Raw genomic sequence first — 18,939 nt, forward strand, 5'->3', positions numbered from 1 at the left:
TGAATTTCCTGAACTAATCAACTCAAGATGAATTAATTAATTAATTTTCAAACTGTTGTTGATATCAAATTCGACTTTTACTTCCTATGTTTAGCCCAGGGACTGACTAAAATAAGAATCCATCATGGACTGCTAAAAATAGAACTTCTATTTTTAGCACTTCCATTTTTCATTCCCTGTTGCCCAATCCAACACTGGTACCCAAACTGCTATTTATAGCAATGCTATTTTTAGCATTTCTTATTGCACACTTTTCAACACTTAAGGGGGGGAGGATCAATCTAGGTGGATATCAGTGGCCACCCACATACTCCATTGGCTCAAAGCATAGTTCTCCATCTTGGCAGTTTTTCTATAGTTTTTCAGGTCCTAAACTTTCGGGCCGTTTTGAGGCCCTAATTGATGTCTTTTGGATGTGGCAAGGAACCAAGTCATAACCATAAATAGAGCCTGGATTAGTTGAAATGTGAAATTCTTTCTAAACCATTCCATTAGGCCACCGAGTGCATCAAACAATATTGTATGCAAAAGTTATGACCCTAGGAAGTTGATGTACCAACTAACCCTAGTGGGGCCCATAAGCCTTTTGGCGTTTCATCTCCTAGGGTTAGGTTTTTAGATGTTTAGGTTTCCTTATTACTTCTGATGTTGAAAAGGGGCTTTCAACCTCATTGTAAGTCACTCTAGAGAAGGTGTTGAAAATGCAACAAGATGTTGGAGCTTAGTGAAAAGAAGTCCCCTTCACTAAGTGGGCCTGCAGGCTATTTTTGGCGCAAAGTCTATTTTTAGACATGTGGATCATGGTCTATGAGTTGCAGGATGCTATTTGTGGATGATTGGTCATGTTGGTAAAATAGATGGACCTCTATTTTTAGACATATGGGCGGAGTCTATTTTTAGATTGCCAGTCTAAAAATAGAACAGTCGAATATTATTAGCTCTTAATAATATTTGGACTATAAACATTATCTTATCCTCTTGCAACACTTCAGTTCGAGCTACGGATGTGGCACATGCAACTGCTAGAAGGAAATACACTTTTCTTATGGGTTAGTTGAGCTATTGCATGATGGACTTCAGTTAGAACTCAAGTGATTGAGTTTGGTGGAGTTGATTGAGGAGTTGATGGAGTTGTGTTCAGTTTGACTTAGTTGAACTAGTTGTATTTAGTCTAACTGCAGAATACACTAGTAATGAGTGATGTGAATTAATTGTTAATTAATTCACTAATTATTAAGTCATAAATCAACTAAAGAATACATCAGTTAACTCAGTGCATGGACAGTTCAGTGGAGACAGGTGTTAGAGGTGGAGACTACTATCAGTTGTGACTATAGCTGTGCATGAGATTTGCACAATCATTGATTGAGATTGCCAATGAGGATTGCATAGTACAAGCCAAGGAAAAACAAGTTTGGATCATTCCTATTCTCACATTGGATTGCGCAGTAGAGGCAGGCAAACAGTGGAGGAGATTTGAACCTGTGACTTGATTCAGATCTGAGCTAGTTTGTGTGTAGCAGGTGGAGATAGTACTGAGTACTTGTGAGGAGTATTGTACTATGTATTGTTACATGTTCTCTATCATTATAATATACAGATGGTTGGGGGTTTTCAGCTGCATGCTTTCCCCAGTACATACTGTGTTGATATGTGTGATTGATGTTTCAATGTGCGCATGCGATTGTTTTTGATTCCGCAAATTGATGATCAACGTAGAGGAGGTTACGTATTATGCATGCATTCCGCAAATAGTGTATAATCAGGATAATCTCTATAAATAAGTGTTATATTATTCAAAATTTCTACAGAAGGCGCGTATTGATCACATCTCTTCTCAGAGATAAGCTACCACCATTCGAGCTAATTTATTTTCATTCTGCATTTTTACAGTTTCAACACTTCCCATTTATTAATAGAAGTCAAGTTTCATTGTATCTTCGTGTTTTGGCTATAAATATGTATTTCATTTTGTTTCTTTCATAAATCTGGATCAAACTTGAACCTGGTCTAATTGCATTAAACAACCCACTTGTGTAGGCATGCTAAAGCATGAGGGGCGAACATGCTCTTCAAAGGAATTTGAACTTGGTTGGGAAATAACAACACCCTTGCTTTACAAGTGATGATAAATATCATCATGCAAGGTTTAAGTTGCATAGAGTTATGCACATGGTATACTTATCATTGTGTAGAGTGCATACGACATCACTGACAATGAATGACTAAGTTCATTGTTGAATGAGAAGGATCAACACATCACTCTCACAAGACCACCACGTATTAGGGACCACTGCCATACATTACTCTAACTTCCCTCCAAATCAATTTGATGTGGTTGTTAATGTTTATCCTTCTACCTACTCTACAAACTAACAAAATCCCCACAAACAACAAAGACACGTTCTCACTTAAAATTTACTATGGTACTTGTCTTCAATTCCTCGATGGGACTCTGAGATATTGTGATAAGGCTAGAAGGGTAGACACCTATGTATATGGGACCCCCCTTGTAGGTATGTCTGGAGAGTTGTGACACGAGTTGTACCATATATATAGGTGTCTACCCTTCTACCCTTGTCAGAATATTCCAGACATACCTATATGGGACCCCCTTGTAGGTATGTCTGGAATATTGTGACAAGGGTAGAAGGGCAGACACCAATATATATGGTACCCCCTTGTAGGTATGTCTCTAAATGTTTCAACCCTTATTATGATTTTCCTACTAAATGTTGGCTTTCACGTTATTAACGCTAACCTCAGGTTGATAATGCCAACGAATTGGATTTAAACTTAAAGCTCATCCAAATAATCGTAATAATTATCAATTCCTCTAAATCTGAGAAAAAACACTATAACAAGTTGCAGATACCAAAACCATTAATAATATACCATTTCTTATTGAAATACCACTAGATACCAAACCATTAATATATACCACTTCTTATTGAAATACCACTCTCATAAAATAAGTTAAACTTAGCCATAAATAATAATAATAATTCAGAAAAATGTTTACTTTTAATTGGTGGATTTGAAATCCAAATATAATTCACCATAGAAAATTTATCACATTTAATAGGGCAAAAAAACAAAAATTAGGGTTGGTGGACTCCAACCTGATATCCAATCCACCCTATAAAAGGTCACAATTATCATCACTGATTTCAAAATGGATTTCAAAACTAAATTCAAATCACCCTATAACTTCAATTATAATATTAAAAAAAATACTTGAAAAGGCAAAAGGCATTATAAAAATATATTGATTGGTCAATAACGGAAATAGAAAGAAAATAAACTGTAGTTAATAGAAATTTGAGATTTTGGGGCAGAATGTAATTGCCCTAGGTTCTTCTTTGCATTTTAACACTAACAATAATATTTTTGGTGCTGGTGGCGCTCCTGTTCCTTGTCTTTTACTTTCTGCGATTATGGAGAATTTTGTGGCTTGATTCGGAGTTGCAAATACAGATACAGGGGACAGCTTCAATCAAAATCAAACAAAGGTACACAGTAAAATTCCCACGTATTTCTTTTACAGGCATTTGGTAGTGTGATTTGTTTAATCTCAGTAGTACCCAATTCAAAGACATATTTTTTCTGGGATTTTCTTTCACGGGAGTGCTTCATTCAGGAAAACAAGAAATGGGTTCGCTGTGATTTTTGTGAAAATCAGGAGATATTGTCTCTGTGAATTTGCGATAATTGATAAATAGAAAACCAGCATTTGTTTTAGTAACGGTAGAAGAAGATGTTATAATCATTGGGCTTGGTGCTACTGCTTGTTGTGGTGCTATTGAGCTGGATTTTAAGAAACCATTGTTTTGTGAAGTATGCAGAGGGGTGGTTTCTGTTTGTTCGGGCGTTTTTTTTTCTTCATCTTTTGGCTCATTGGGTTAATTTCGTGAGATTTTGGAAACATTTTCTGCTTTAGGCCACCTGCCTCTCCACCCCCTTTTAATTTTTGTCGGAGTTTTGCCATGAAAGGTCTTACCTATTTGTTTGCGTTGGAGACATGGGTTTCTGTCCCGGCGGTTTGTGTTTGCATATTTTAAGGTGGTTGATTAAGGGTACCTTACGCCACCGTGCCCTTTTTGTCTGGGTTCTGTTGTGATTTGGTATAGCATGTACTAGCATGGACTTCTTGAAGCTGTAAAGGGTCGGTTTTCGCTTTTAATCTGCTGCTCTGATTCAAATGTCGTCTTCCTTGCAGTGTCTTGTTCATACAATCCTTTACAGAGATTCATGGCAGTTTAGACAGCGGTTTTTTTTTGAAGAAGCAAGTCCACAGTGTGTATTTTTGACACATGGTGGATTGCTTTCATGGAGAGAGTTTTAAACAGTTGGTGCAGGCATATGGCTGAATTTGGGGGGTAACTGCTATTTGAAATTTTTTATCTTCCAAATTGTGAGATTCAGGATTGTGTTATTGAAGCTTTCGTAATCTGAGGAAATGCTGAACCAGAGACACAGGTGGAAGAATTATGGTAGAGTCAGAGGCTAATGGTAGTATTATAGACTATAGCTACTTTGTTGGTTAACCAGAGAAGGCTATTTTGTTATTCTTCTAGAGAAGATAACTTTGTTAGTGTTGAAGTGAAGGGAGCTTGCCATTTGCTTAGATGTGAGTCTTGACAGGTTAGATGTCTATTGGAAGTGTGTGTGAGAATTATATTTACAGATATAAGAGTTGTCAGCAGATATGGAATGCAATAAGGAAGAAGCCCTCAGAGCAAAAGAAATTGCAGAAAAGAAGTTTGAAGTTCAAGATTTTGCAGGTGCTCGAAAGTATATACTTAAGGCTCAGCAACTCTTTCCTGCGCTTGAAAATATTTCCCAGATGGTTGCTGTCTGTGATGTGCACTGCGTTGCCCAAGCAAAGACAAATGGATATGATATGGATTGGTATGGGATTCTGCAGTTGGAAGCGACAGCAGACGATTCTCTAATTAAAAAGCAGTATAGAAAGCTTGCTCTGCTCCTTCATCCTGATAAGAACAAATTTTGTGGGGCAGAGGCAGCTTTCAAGCTCATTGGAGAAGCCATGGCAGTCTTATCAGATCAGACAAAGCGTATGTTACATGATATGAAGCGGAAAGCTGTGAATTCCACAAATGGTCACTTTTATGGAATGCCACAACAAACACAACCAAGTGCCAAATATGCACAAACAAACACTGGTCTAACTTTCTGGACTGTATGTCCCTTTTGTACAGTAAAGTACCAGTACATGAGGACAGTTGAAGATAAATATCTTCTCTGCCAAAATTGCCAGAGGCCATTTATTGCCAAGGAAATTCTTTTCGCGCCAGGTAGTGGAGCAAATACAGCAGGGGTAGCTAATGCGTCATATGCTTGGAATGCATCTTCAATTCCCCGACAGCAAGATTTCTCTAAACAAGGTGCCAATTTTAGGAGTGCAGGTACTGTTCCATCTGAAGGAATTAATCATGAGAATTGGAATAATCACCAACACAAACCTGCATCGAATGCAGCTTTTCAAGGAGGACACGGGTCAGCAGAAGCAGCAAAGAAGGAAGCAGAGTATAAGCAGCAGCTGCATGAAAAAGCAAGGGAGGCAGAGGCAGCTAGAAGAAAGGCGAAGGAAGAGGAAAAAGAAAAGAGGAGGAGGGAAAAAGAAGCTGAAAGGAAGGCTAGGGCTGAAGAGAGAAGTGAAGAAGCTCTAAGGAAGATTCAGATACAAAGAAAAGCAAAACAAGAGAGAGCTGCAGGAAATGAGAAACCAAAGAAGAGACTAAGGAAGCTGAGAGACAATAGTAGCAGTGACAGTGATGTTGATGTTGATATTGCATTGGAGGACAATTTGTCTGATGTGCAAAGGGCACCAAATGTAGAAGATGGCAGTTACTATCCACGGAGATCATCCAGATCCAAAAGGAATGTTACTTATAGAGTTGATGGTAGTGATGATGAAGATTTTGTAAACTTCCCACCTTCAAAGAGGTCAAGAGAAACAGAAGAGGCAGCAGATGATAGAGCTAGGGCCCATGCGGCGTGCTCAGGAGGTAATAATGCTGAGAAAGAGAAATTGCAAACTGAACCTAATAAAAGCGAGAAGAAAAGTGTGGCTCCTAAGGATACGGAGCAGAGGTCTGTTGACATGAAAGAGAAGATTGTCAAGAAAAGTCCAACAGCAAAAGTGTCAAGTGATTCCCAAAATTCAAAAGATAAAAAAGATGTCCAACAGACTGGTGCAGAATTGAAAAACAAAGAAAAAAGTAAGAAAGTCAAGCAGGAAGCAGCCCAGCCTGTTATGTCTAAAGGGACTGGTGGAAAGGGAGGAGAAAAGGCATCTGCAAGTGAAGATGATAAAAAAAGCTCTCCCAAGTCTCCTAGTGTTTCCTCCTCTCCAGAACCAGAGACTTTTGATGTTCCTGATCCAGATTTCCATGACTTTGACAAAGAAAGAACAGAAAATGACATTGCAAGTGGGCAAATTTGGGCTGTATATGATAATATAGATGGAATGCCTAGATTTTACCTTAGGATCAACAAGGTTATTTCCACAGAGCCTTTAAAATGTCAAATTGCCTGGCTGGAGTGGTGTTCAGATAATAAGGAGCAAGAGGAGTGGGAGGATGAAAACTTACCTGTTGCTTGTGGAATTTATAAAAGGGCAAAAATTGACACTATTGAAGGGGTGAACACATTTTCTCACATAGTGAAGTGGGAGAAAGCCAAGCATAAAGGATATTTTAATATTTTCCCTGGGAAAGATGATGTTTGGGCCATTTATAAAGATTGGCATATTGGATGGAAATATCCAGAAGATGGTGATCTTGAGTTTGAATATGAGATGGTGGAAATCCTGTCAAATTTCTCTGAAAAATCAGGCTTGGAAGTTGCATTTTTGACTAAAGTTGATGGGTTCAAAGTTATTTTTAAGAGGCAGGTGCAGCATGGGGCAGAGCGTATCATGCATATTCCTCCAAATAAGCTTCTAATGTTTTCTCATCAAGTTCCTGCGTATAGAATGACTGGAGATGAAGGTAATGGCGTTCCAAAGGACTCTTGGGAGCTTGATCCTGCATCTATGCCTCCAGAATTGATTCGTGCAGAGGCAACGAAAAGCAATGCAAGATAGTGGATTCTTGCCTTCCAGTCATTGCTTACCTATTAAGGCTTGAAGAAGCTGAATGGAGAAAGCACACTATCATCACTTTTGTTGCAATGCTTGGAGTCCTTAGCATCTTGCCTGGGGAACTGCAGCACAAGTTACTGGAGCATCTCTTAAATTTCTTTGGCAGATGATTGTGCCATGATAATTTCCATAAATGGTAATAGTAGCCCTTCTCTGGAAAGTGTTTTCACTATGACTGGAAAAGGTAGTTGAGGGGGGTGAGCCTTGCCATCAAGTCATATGTCAAATATAACCTTGCTCTCCAAAAGAGTTATGAAAAAGTCAATATATTAACATTTGCTGACTTTTTGAGAGGGGCGGTCATTGATTTATGCCTTTGTCTAGATCTGCATTTTCACTTTCTGGAGCTTCAGATTCATCCAGGCCTCCAAAAACAGGGAGTGGCCATCTTGTACAGCATTATCTGCGGCTTCTTTTATCGTGCACAGCAAAAGGGTGTGCATCTTCAAGTACTTTTGTAATTGTAATTGTGTTTCATGCTGCTTGATATCTTTGTTATCAAGGAAACATAAGCTTGAAAATCAAATTGAAATTGTTACTAGGGTGCAAATTAGTTAGCATTGAAATTATTGATTAAGATTTTGGCTTCAACTTTTTTATCAATTAGTTTATTTCCCATGTTCAGCATCGGATGTTTTCACCAAGTTGAATGAGTTGGATATCTGCTTTAGATACTGGTAAATCTTTTGAAGGTTTATCTGATCCTTATAATGCGGTAAATAAGATTTCATGTTTATTGTAGATTCTAATGAAGCAGTAGTAATTATAAAGTACTACTTTTGTAATTGTACTTGTACTACATGCTGCTTGATATCTTTGACATAAAGAAAACCAGATCTTGAAAATGAAATTGACATTGTTACTTTGGTGCAAATTTGTTAGCATTGATATCTGTGATTAAGTTTTTAGCTTATTCTTTTATCAATTAGCATATCTCCCTTCGAGGCTGGGTTATTTGTTTACCACATCTAGTGTCTGATACTGCACCCAGTTGAATAAGTAGTATTTCTGCTTTGGATTCTGATCAATTTTTGAGAATGTCTGATCCTCCCAATGTAAATTAAAATTCCTGTATACTGTAGAATTTAATGATGTAGTTGGTATTTTGTCAGTAATATTTGATGGCATGCTTACTGACTATGCACAATATTCACCTGTGAAAAAATGCTTTGCACGCCTTGAAATTTGTAGTAGCGTTGATTTCTATTTTAAAACCCATAGTTTGAGGAAATTTATGGATTTTGTAGACTGGTTTTTGCCTTTATTTCTTTGCCTTCCACCTGCAGCAGGTCTATTGGATTTAAGTGTGTCAGCAACAGATATAATTTCCATGTCAAGTTACTCTCAAAGTGTAAAATGTTGTATCATTCTGATTTGAATGCCATAACTTAAGAATTTATTCTAGCGATTAAAAGTTTTGCTTCCAATCCTTGAGCATCAGGCAAGACTCAGAACATAACTTATGCTTTGAACTAATATCTAATGCAGGTATTTGTACTTGTTGGGAGAATTTCAGCTAAATCAAAGTTTGATGTGTTGTTTCAAACTCTCAAATCAGAAATATCCAGAACAGGATAATGTAAATTTTAATGACCTATGCTAGTTTTTTCCTGCAGATGTAGTGGAGACAAGTCTTAAAAGAAACCTCTGCATTAACTAGTAGGAATGTTTTTTCAATTCTGAATCCAAAATGGTTAGCCCTCCACAAAGTACTGTCACTTTAATAGACGTCTTGAACCACTAAAGCTACCCACTGTACCTTATTTTGTTGTGAAATTCAGATTGTAATGAGAAGCTACATACTTTATCAGTTTTCTATAAAAATAGCCATTGTTAAAAGTTCATGCATTGTCGTGATTCCTTTTAGCAGAGACGATGCACAACAATCTCTGTTATTGCCGGAACTTCATTATTGCAATTTGCTTGTTGATGACCAGCCGTCTTCTTGTCATGTTTATTCTTTTGGATGTCTAATTTTGAAACTAGATTTTCATGTTAGCTTGAAACGCTTGTGCTTTCATTTATAAAGTATTATTTAAATAATTTTATGTTCTTAGGCTTCTTTCCATCCATCCTGGCAAAAGTGATAGTGTGAAATGATGTATATACTATAAACCTGTGCAGGTTTGCAGGTAGATCTGAGTAAGCTGACATTTGTATTATGATGCCATATATTTGCAATGCACCAATTGCTTTTTTTTGTAATGTCTCATCTATTCACCTGGGTCATTTGCTAAATTCCTGATGGTTTTGGAAGGTTTCTGTGTGTCTTTGGTAATTCATTGGTTTCTTTCTGCCCGTTGAACTTTTTTTCGTTGACTGTTGGCTAGGAAAGAGACTTGCATGGTTCATTAATGTTGGACATAAATTACTTGCTATGCAAATTCAGAAGGGATGTTTATCAGAGCATCAAGGAATAGACACGCATTTGGAGCCGTGCATGGTATATTTCCCATAACCCTTAACACAGTTTAGACCACATCAGCAAAAGGGTTAAAGGAATGAGGTCTTGAAGAAGACTTTTTTGTTAGCAGTGATCCCTTTCACTAAAGTTAATCTCACAGTCATGATCCAAATGATTTTGTATAGCAGGTGAGGCAAGTCACATGGATGAGCTTAAACATTTTTCTTCATTCAGAAATGAAGAATATATAATGTTCTTTTGTTTATCTAGACTTACAAATTGTTATCAAAAGCTCCATGTATGCACGTCAAGTTAGCAACTAAATGATTTTACTCTATATTAAAATACATGTTCAAATGTGCATATGAACATCGAGGGATTTGGAATTTAGTTCAATCCTTGTGTAATGGACTGAACCAAGTTCAAATTGGAAATCATTTATTCCAAATGTATCAACCTTTTTCCATTGCCTTCTATTATATAGGGTTGCACTGACTTTTATACTGAATGATCAGCCTACAGTTGTTAGTCGTAGCCAAGTTGGGCAGTATCAGCTGGCTACAGAACTTGCAATTGCCCCTTTGTGATGCTCTAACATTAGACGTTTCCAATTTTAATTGAGCAAAGTTAGTTGCTGTAAAGTGAACAACATTGAGCCACTTGTTTTTTTGAACAAAATGCTTCCTTTTAACTATTAATTGAAAACTTGGTATGTATATAAAGGACAACTTGTATAAGAAAAGGTCGGCATTTTATTTTAAAAGGCTGGCTGTCTAAACAGCCTTCTCAAGCTTATGGTTGTATAAAAGGAAACATTATCAATTTGCTAAAGCCTTCGATATGCTACCATTAAGAATGGCTCACGAATTCAACAGTCTGTGCTTGACTGAATACAGCCACAATTGCGACTCAAAAAACGTCAGATGGAAATATTGAGAGTCCTCTCAAAATCCAGTCAGGTTATAACTGGGGCTTCTGTTAACTTCCATCCGCACAAATAATGTTTCATTCTTTAAACGTCAGATGGAAATATTGAGAGTCCTCTCAAAATCCAGTCAGGTTATAACTGGGGCTTCTGTTAACTTCCATCCGCACAAATAATGTTTCATTCTTTATTTTTGCAAGCGCTGCAGTTGGTCTTCCATTGTTTAACTGAAAATCTAAATAGCCTAAAAGTGAACAACTCAAACTCTTCAAAATACTCCAGTGATGTTACATCATCACCTTAAAATGTAGCCGGGGCATTTGAAAGTCCATATGGCATTAGAAACCATCTTTGGTTTTCAATCCAGTTTGCCAATTATCGTTTCCGGAGTCTTATTTGGTGATATCCATTCTGCAGATCAATTTTAGTTGATATTGTCAGACCAAACAAACTGTGCGCTATATTATTTTAAATTCTAAATTTAATGCCCACGCATTCATCAGTTGCATCCTTTCTTTGGTGCTAACAAAGCTGGTGTCACACATGGACTAGCTTTCCCTGATAAATTCCCTAGCCAGACAACTCTTTGAATTGCCTTTTCTTCTTCACATTGTTTTGCAGACATCTGTAGGTCCCCCAATTTGAAATGTTCATTCTTGGCATCAAAATATTTGGTAGTGTTGTGTACGTAATGTCTACATATACTTCCAATAACTTTGCATTTTAATGGCCACATATTGTCTATCCATGTCTAATCTCTTTCAAGAAACGCATATGGCACACCTTTTCATTCCTTGGAGCTCTATAGAAATTTCCTATTCAAAAGCACTTCCAACAATGTAGTTAATTGAAACTCTCCGCTCAAGGGCTCTTTTGACAGTGTACAGATAGAATATTTCACCCAATGTTATCAAACCTGACCGGAACTGGCCAGTTTAGCCATTTTTTGCTCCAAACCGATCTGACCAATGGAATGGAACTGGAAATTGCCGGTTTGGTATGGACTCGGCTAGCTTTTGCATGGAACCAGTCGGTTCGGTAACAAATTGATCTTTTTTCACCGAACAAATTGGTTCTGTAAAATGCAACGAGGGACCCTCCAAACAATTTTTTTAAATAAAACAATAATTTGTGTGTGTATATGTGGGACAGTCTAATATTCAACCATAAGGCCCTACTAAGGTTATGTAATTAATGGTAGTGTTAAAGATGTTTGAGAGATGTTATGACTTCAATGGTTTTCATGAGGAAAAATTAGAATTTTAAATCCCACTCCAAATCCAGTGAAGTCAACAGTTTTTAGGATTTGAGGATTGTAACATTTCCATCAAGTTTTGTTATGTATAAGATTATGGAAATAACATTTAATCAAGAGCACCAATCTCTCTATGTACTTTGATGTTAGTGGAATTGATTGTACAACTCTATCAGAGTAATAAAAATGTGCCCATCTTTCAAGCAAAATATTGATTTTTTCTATTTTATATTGACCTTTTGAAGGTGATATTGATGACGGGGATTCTAATAAAGGTGTTAAAATTGGCAACTAGGGCCAAACTCCATGTGGGTCATCTTATTCATGGCAGTTGATATTTTTTTTGGATTCCTCTTGTCGAGAGGCGTAGGATTGATCTAACGATCATTTGATTCCGACATGTATTCATGGATATATGAATTTATTTGTATTTCTTTATAATTTGTCAAGGTTAGCCAACAAGTGAAATAGTGTTGCACACCCCCTGCTAAACCTCAATGTGGCATATAAATAGAAGAGACCTTGAGGCATTAGCACACTCATCTCATCCTCACATCTCTTCTCTCTCCTTGTCTCTTGGGTATTTGAAGGAGGAAGAAGGCTCTCTCTCTCTTTCATTTGGGAAGGACACAATTAGGGCAGCCGCTGTAGGAGGACGTAGGAAGGTGCAACAACTTCGTTTTGGGTGCTAAGGGACGGTGTTGACCAGCGTATAGGCTCCTTTGATTGTGGTTTTGTGTGGGCAGCCTCTCCTAGGACATCTTTGGGACTGCATTCACTGGTTAGCGCTGACTGCAGTATTGCTGTAGCATTCACTGTTGTTTTGACCTCCTTCCATTCATTGTTTTGCGCTGATATCTACTGCCGTTGGAGGTCGAGTTCTCCTAGATTGTCTTGAGGACATTTGGAGCTGATTGATCAGCTTTGTCATAGTTGTTCGAGGGCTTTCATCACTGATGTTGTAAATCACAGATTTGTGATATTGTACTATCTCTCTTTCTCTGCCGAATTGATCAAAGGGTTTCCCTGTATTGAGGTTTGTTCCTAGTTGGCGCCACATCTTGTGTCTCTTGTCTTCTATTGTTTTTCATTTATGTTCTATTAACATTTTATTTTCTTGTTAACGTGATTGCGATACTGGAAATTGACATTAGGCTAATAAGAAGAATTGAAGTAAATTATTCTTAAGCATAGAACATACCATAATTGAACATGGTATCAGAGTTGAGGTGAAGACAAAGCCCAAACAAGAGCAAGAGAAACCACTGAAGACAGTTGGAAAAAGTCAAAAGGCTTCATGGGTTCTTCATCACACTTCCTTGTCGAAGACAAGCTCTATGAGGAGTCTGACTATCACGGATGGAAGATGTCCCTTGATCTGACATTGGAAGAGCAGGAAGTGTTGGACTATGTGAGTGGTAGAATTACAGAGCCTCCATCAAATGCACCAACTGCTACAAGGAACAAGTACACTAAGGGTGAAGTCAAAACAAAGAAGATCATCTGGGACTCATTTGACAAGCGTTTGGTGGCCTACATTTCTGAGTTGAACACCTCTAAGGAGATCTACGATAGACTGGTAAGCTTGTTTAAAGTTAGTGATGTGAATCAAGTTTTGTTCCTAAAAAATAAGCCGAAAGATATTAAGAAGGGCACGGATGAGGATATTCAATCCTACTTCTTAAGGATCACTGAGATCAAGAATGATCTCCTATCGATCGATTAGAGAAGTCATCTCAGACATAGAACTAACTATCACTACTCTTGGAGGGCTCCCATCCAAATGGTATGTATTTACCACTTTTCTCAATAATGATTGAATTCCGGGATTGGAGAAGTCATCTCTGACATAGAACTAACTATCACTACTCTTGGAGGGCTCCCATCCGAATGGTATGTATTTACCACCTTTCTCAATAATGATTGAATTCCGGGATTTGAGGAATTGATGTCAAAATGCATTCAAGAAGAGATAAGGATGGTGGAGCAAAAAATGCCTTCAAGCAAAGGCCATCTCACTGCGTTCTCCTCTCATGCCAAAAGGAGAAATAATTCTGGGTTTAAAGGCCACTTCAAAGGAAAGACTGGATCGAAAGGTGAAAGGAAGGGAAGATGCTTCGTTTGCAATAAATTTGACCACTATGTGAGGGAGTGTCTGAATAGAAAGGACTCATCACATGACGATGATCAAAATCACTCCCGGGGCAATTCCAACAACAATCAAAGGAATGGCAGGTTCAATGGCAAAGGAAAGAGGAATGCGGGAAATCAAGGAATTGGTCACCCCTCCAAGAAAGCAAAGAACTCCAGGTATGAATCAAATGTTGTTAATAATAAGCAAGATGAATATTATCAGATATTGACCCTCTCCACTACCTCTTCTCTGGACTCGTTGGGAAATTGGCTTATTGATAGTGGTGCCTCAAGGCACTTCACTGGTTACAAGGAAGCTCTCTCTAACTTGATAGAGAAGGAGACAAACTTGGAGATTATTCTTGGAGACAATTCCACCTATCTTGTAAAGGGTGTAGGGAAAGTTACTCTTCAATTAAATTAGGGTAATACAATCGATTTGCAGGGAGTCTTATATGTACTTGATTTCAAGAAGAACCTGGTGTCCATTTTGGTTATGGAAGACAAAGGCTACAAGGTGGCTTTCATTGATGGCAAGGTATGTGTGTGGAAAAAGAATTTTAAAGATGCTTTCACGCTTGGATTTCGAGTTGACTCTTTATATCAAGTTGGAGGAAGTTTGTTGGGAGTCATGTCTTGCGACACATCTCTTCAGGCTGAACTATGGCATTGGAGGTTTTCCCACCTTCATTATAAGGCTCTACCCAATGTGAGACAAATGGTTACTGGGATGCCTGCGTTCAAAATAGAGCATGAAGGTGTATGTCCGGGATCTGTTGAAAGAAAACTCAAAAGGGGACTATTCCCCTTTAGCGATAGCAAGACTTCTGACATTTTGCAGTTGGTTCACTTCGACATATCTGGTATGATGCCTGCGAACTCTTTGGGGGGATATCATATTATCTCACTTTTACAGATGATTATTCTCGAAAGATTTGGATATGCTTCTTGAAAAAAAATGATGAAGTGCTTTCCTAGTTTTGTCACTTCAAAACCTTGATTGACAATCAAACTGAGAAGAGGATCAAGATCTTAAGGACTGATAACGAGACAGAGTATGAATCCAATGAGTACATGACTTTTGCAAAGACGCTGGCATTAAGAGGGAGACCACAACACCATACACTCCTGAGCAGAATGGTGTGGCAGAAAGGAAGAATCGTACAATTGTGGAAGTTGTTCGTGCCATGCTCCATGATCAAAGGCTTATGAAGTTTTTATGGGCCAAAGCTGCAAATACCGCTGTATATGTTCAAAACCGATGTCCTCATCAAGCGTTGGATTCCAAGACTTCCGAAGAGATGTTCATTGATAAGAAACCTGATGTCTCTCATTTTAGAATTTTTGGAAATCCCGTATATTTTCATGTGCCGAAAGAGAAAAGAAGCAAATTGAATGCATCTGGAAATAAGGGAATCTTCGTGGGCTATAGTGAAAATTCTGAGGGCTATAGAATCTATGTGGATGGTCAAAGGAAAGCCGAGATAAGTCATGATGTCACCTTTGACGAAGATATGGCTCTTAGCAAGGTTGACAATCTTCCTATTCTAAGAAAAGATAAAGACGCTGACACCAGGAAGTTGGATGAGAAGGAAGATGAGACAATGTCCGATGTGGAAGAACCTATGGATCACATTGATCCCCCTCCACAAGAGCCTTCCTCTTCTAGGAAGAGGCCCTCATGGCTTAGGGGGATACTTGATGATGCCGAAGGACATGTTGCACCCATAGGGACTTTCCATAAAAGTAAGAAGTCAATCAGGTATCAGGGATACTTGACCATTATGAGCACCATCATTCAAAATGAGCCTTTATCATTTGAAGAAGATGTGAAGCATCAATTATGGAAGGATGCTATGAATGAGGAATACGAGTCCATCATGAAGAATGATGTCTGGGATGTGGTCCCCAGACCCCAGGACAAAACAATTCACCTTGAAGTGGTTTTACAAAATCAAGCATGAAGCTGATGGGAGCGCTGAAAAGTATAAGGCTCACTTTGTTGCTCGAGGCTTCTGTCAAAAGGAAGGTGTAGATTATGATGAGATATTTGCCCCTGTTGTCCGGTATACCACTATCTGCTCAATCATAGCCCTTGCTGCTTCACAAGGATGGAACCTACATTAGAGGGATGTCAAGAACGCATTTTTGCATGGTTCGATTAAAGAAGAAGTCTATGTGGAACAACTTGAGGGGTTTGAGATTCATGATCGAGAATCTCACCTATGCAGGTTGAAGAAAGCTCTCTATGGGCTGAAGCAAGCACCCCGAGCTTGGTATGAGAGGATCGATAGCTACTTGATGACGCTGGGATTTAATAGGAGTGAAGCTGATCCAAACCTTTACTTTAAGTTGAGGATGATAAACCTCTCATACTGGTGTTGTATGTTGAAGACCTCTTTTTGACAGGTCCAAACCCTCTCATTTACAAATGTAAGAGGGAGTTGGCTTCCGAATTTGAGATGAAGGGCCTAGGACTGATGCACTATTTTCTAAGGCTGGAGGTTTGGCAAAAGCCATGAGAATTTTTCCTTTCTCAAAGAAAATACGTGGTGAAGATATTAGAGAGATTTGGTATGGTGCATTGCAAGCCCGTGACTACCACGATGGAGCATAACTTTAAGAAGTTATGCGTTAGTGCTACCGGACCTATTTTGGAAAATGCTTTAGAGTATCGTCAACTTATAGGAGCATTGGTGTTCTTGATGAACTCCCATTTGGATATATGTTTTGTAGTCAACACATTGAGCCAATATATGGTTGAGCCTCATCACTCACATTGGATTGGTGCCAAGAATCTTCTGAGATATCTTCGGGGCATAATCACTCATGGGTTGAGATACACTGCCGAAGATGTGAGGCTACATGGATATTCCGATCCGGATTGGGCAGGCAATGTGGTGGACCGAAAGAGCACTTTCGGGGGTTGTTTCTTTTTGGGTTATGCCTCGATATCCTGGATGAGGAGGAAGCAGAATTCGGTGGCTTTGAGCACCGTTGACGCAGAGTACATTGCTGCGAGTATGGCCTTTTGTGAGGCTGTTTGGTTGAGGAAGCTCTTCAGTGCGCTGTTGGGACATACATTGGATACCATTGTGATCCTCCGTGACAACTAGAGTGGGATATGTTTATCCCAGAATCCCGTATTTCATGATTGCTCCAAACACATCGATATCAGGTACCACTTTATCCGGGATATGATACAGCGAGGAGCAATAAGGCTCCATCATATCGAGATAGATGAGCATGCCGCTGATATTTTGACGAAGCCCTTGGGAAAGGTTCAATTTTTGACTTTCTGAAAATGACTAGGAGTTGTTGAGAGACCCTCTTCTGAAGGTCTTGTATGATGCATATATTGAGCTCTGGGGGCTTTGGGGGGCTTGGGGTACTTCTTGGAGCGACAAACAAGCATAGGGTGACTCACCCTCCCCTAGTGGTGTGCTATGTACAAGGTGAATGATTCAGCTTTCCCCTATGATACACCGTGGCAACATGTAGGAAGGATGAATGATTCATCCTTCTCCTGCCGAGACATCCTACCCATGTAGTCTGAGACCCATGGGAAGTACTTCTCCTCTGGCCAATGAGTAGGGAAATGAGGATATGGACCATAGTAGTACCGATGGACATATCGTGTATCTACCGTACTCCCTATGCTAAGATGACATTGATCTAGGATCAATTGGAATTGACTTCGGGTCAGTAAAAGTGATATAACTCACTCTTTTGGAACTAACTTCGGCAGTGAGAGTGTTATGACACACTCTCTTCATTGGGATTGACTTCGCGTCAGTAAGAGTGCTATTGGGCACACTTTTTTATTTGACACTGACTTCGGGTCAGTAGAGGATGATATGATACATTATTGACCATTTCTTCTTCTTCACAGTTTAGTAGAGTAGAGCTGAGTAGTGCAGGGAAGTGCATTTGATGGCAGAGATAGTACCAACAGATAGATGGATTAGCAGATGGAGTTCTCCATAGTTAAGAGGGAGTGTTAAAATTGACAACTAGGGCCAAACTCCATATGAGTCATCTAACGATCATCCGATTCTGACATGTATTCATGGAGATATGAGTTTATTTGGATTTCTTGATAATTTGTCAAGGTCGGACAACAAGTGAAATAGTGTTGCACACCCCGAGCTAAACTTCAACGTGGCATATAAATAGAAGAGACCTTGAGGCATTAGCACACTCATTTCATCCTCACATGTCCTCTCTCCTTATATCTTGGGTATGCGAAGGAGGAAGAAGGCTCTCTCTCTCACGTGGGAAGAAGGACAATGTTAGGGCAGCAACTGTAGGAGGACGCAAGAAGGTGCAACAACTTTGTTTTGGGTGCTAAGGGATTGCGTTGACCAGTGTATAGGCTCCTTTGACTGCGGTTTTGTGTGGGCAACCTCTCTTAAGATAGCCGCATTGCTAGACACCCTGTGTTGACCTGTTGGAGGACATATTTGGGACTGCGTTGTTTGGTTAGGGCTGACTACAGTATTGCTGTAGCATTGACCGTTGTTTTGACTTCCTTCCATTGACTATTTTGGGTTGATATCTACCGCTGTTGGAGGCCGAGTTCTCCTAGATTGTCTTGAGGATATTTGGCGCTGATTGATCAACATTGTCATAGTTGTTCGAAGGTTTTCATTACTGTTGTTGTAAATCACGGATTTGTGATATTGTACTCTCTCTCTCTCTCTCTACTGAATTATTGAAGAATATAGAAGAATTTGTCAAAGGGTTTCCCCGCATTGGGGTTTGTTTCTTATTGACACCACATCTTGCGTCTCTTGTCTTGGCTTGTCTTCTATTGTTTTTCATTTATGTTCTATCAATTTTTTACTTTCTTGTTAATGTGATTGCTATACTGGAAATTGACATTGGGCTAATAAGAAGAATTGAAGTAAATTGCTCTTAAGCATAAAACATACTATAATTTAACAATAGGCAATGATTTTAATCATATGTAAATATTTGTTGTAGCTTGTTTTTTTTAATGCTAGAGGCCATCTACAACCTCTTTATTGATGCATTTTTGGTTCAAAAACGTA

At 38.8% G+C, this 18,939-nt stretch overlaps 1 protein-coding gene across 1 annotated transcript; it reads left to right on the top strand.

Annotated features, from left to right (window-relative positions):
* The first annotated feature begins 3,285 nt into the window (after positions 1–3,285).
* Positions 3,286–7,812, top strand: LOC149203554 (uncharacterized). Its single transcript, XM_089403499.1, has 2 exons — positions 3,286–3,512; positions 4,220–7,812. Exon 2 carries the CDS (start codon positions 4,709–4,711, stop codon positions 7,109–7,111), a length of 2,403 nt encoding a protein of 800 aa, XP_089259625.1. The 5' UTR covers positions 3,286–3,512; positions 4,220–4,708; the 3' UTR covers positions 7,112–7,812.
* Positions 7,813–18,939: the final 11,127 nt, after the last annotated feature.

The sequence above is a fragment of the Pinus tabuliformis genome, chromosome 2_1 (assembly GCF_031772625.1).
Source record: "Pinus tabuliformis cultivar Carrire ecotype Pingquan chromosome 2_1, CPIR1, whole genome shotgun sequence".
Taxonomy (NCBI): domain Eukaryota; kingdom Viridiplantae; phylum Streptophyta; class Pinopsida; order Pinales; family Pinaceae; genus Pinus; species Pinus tabuliformis.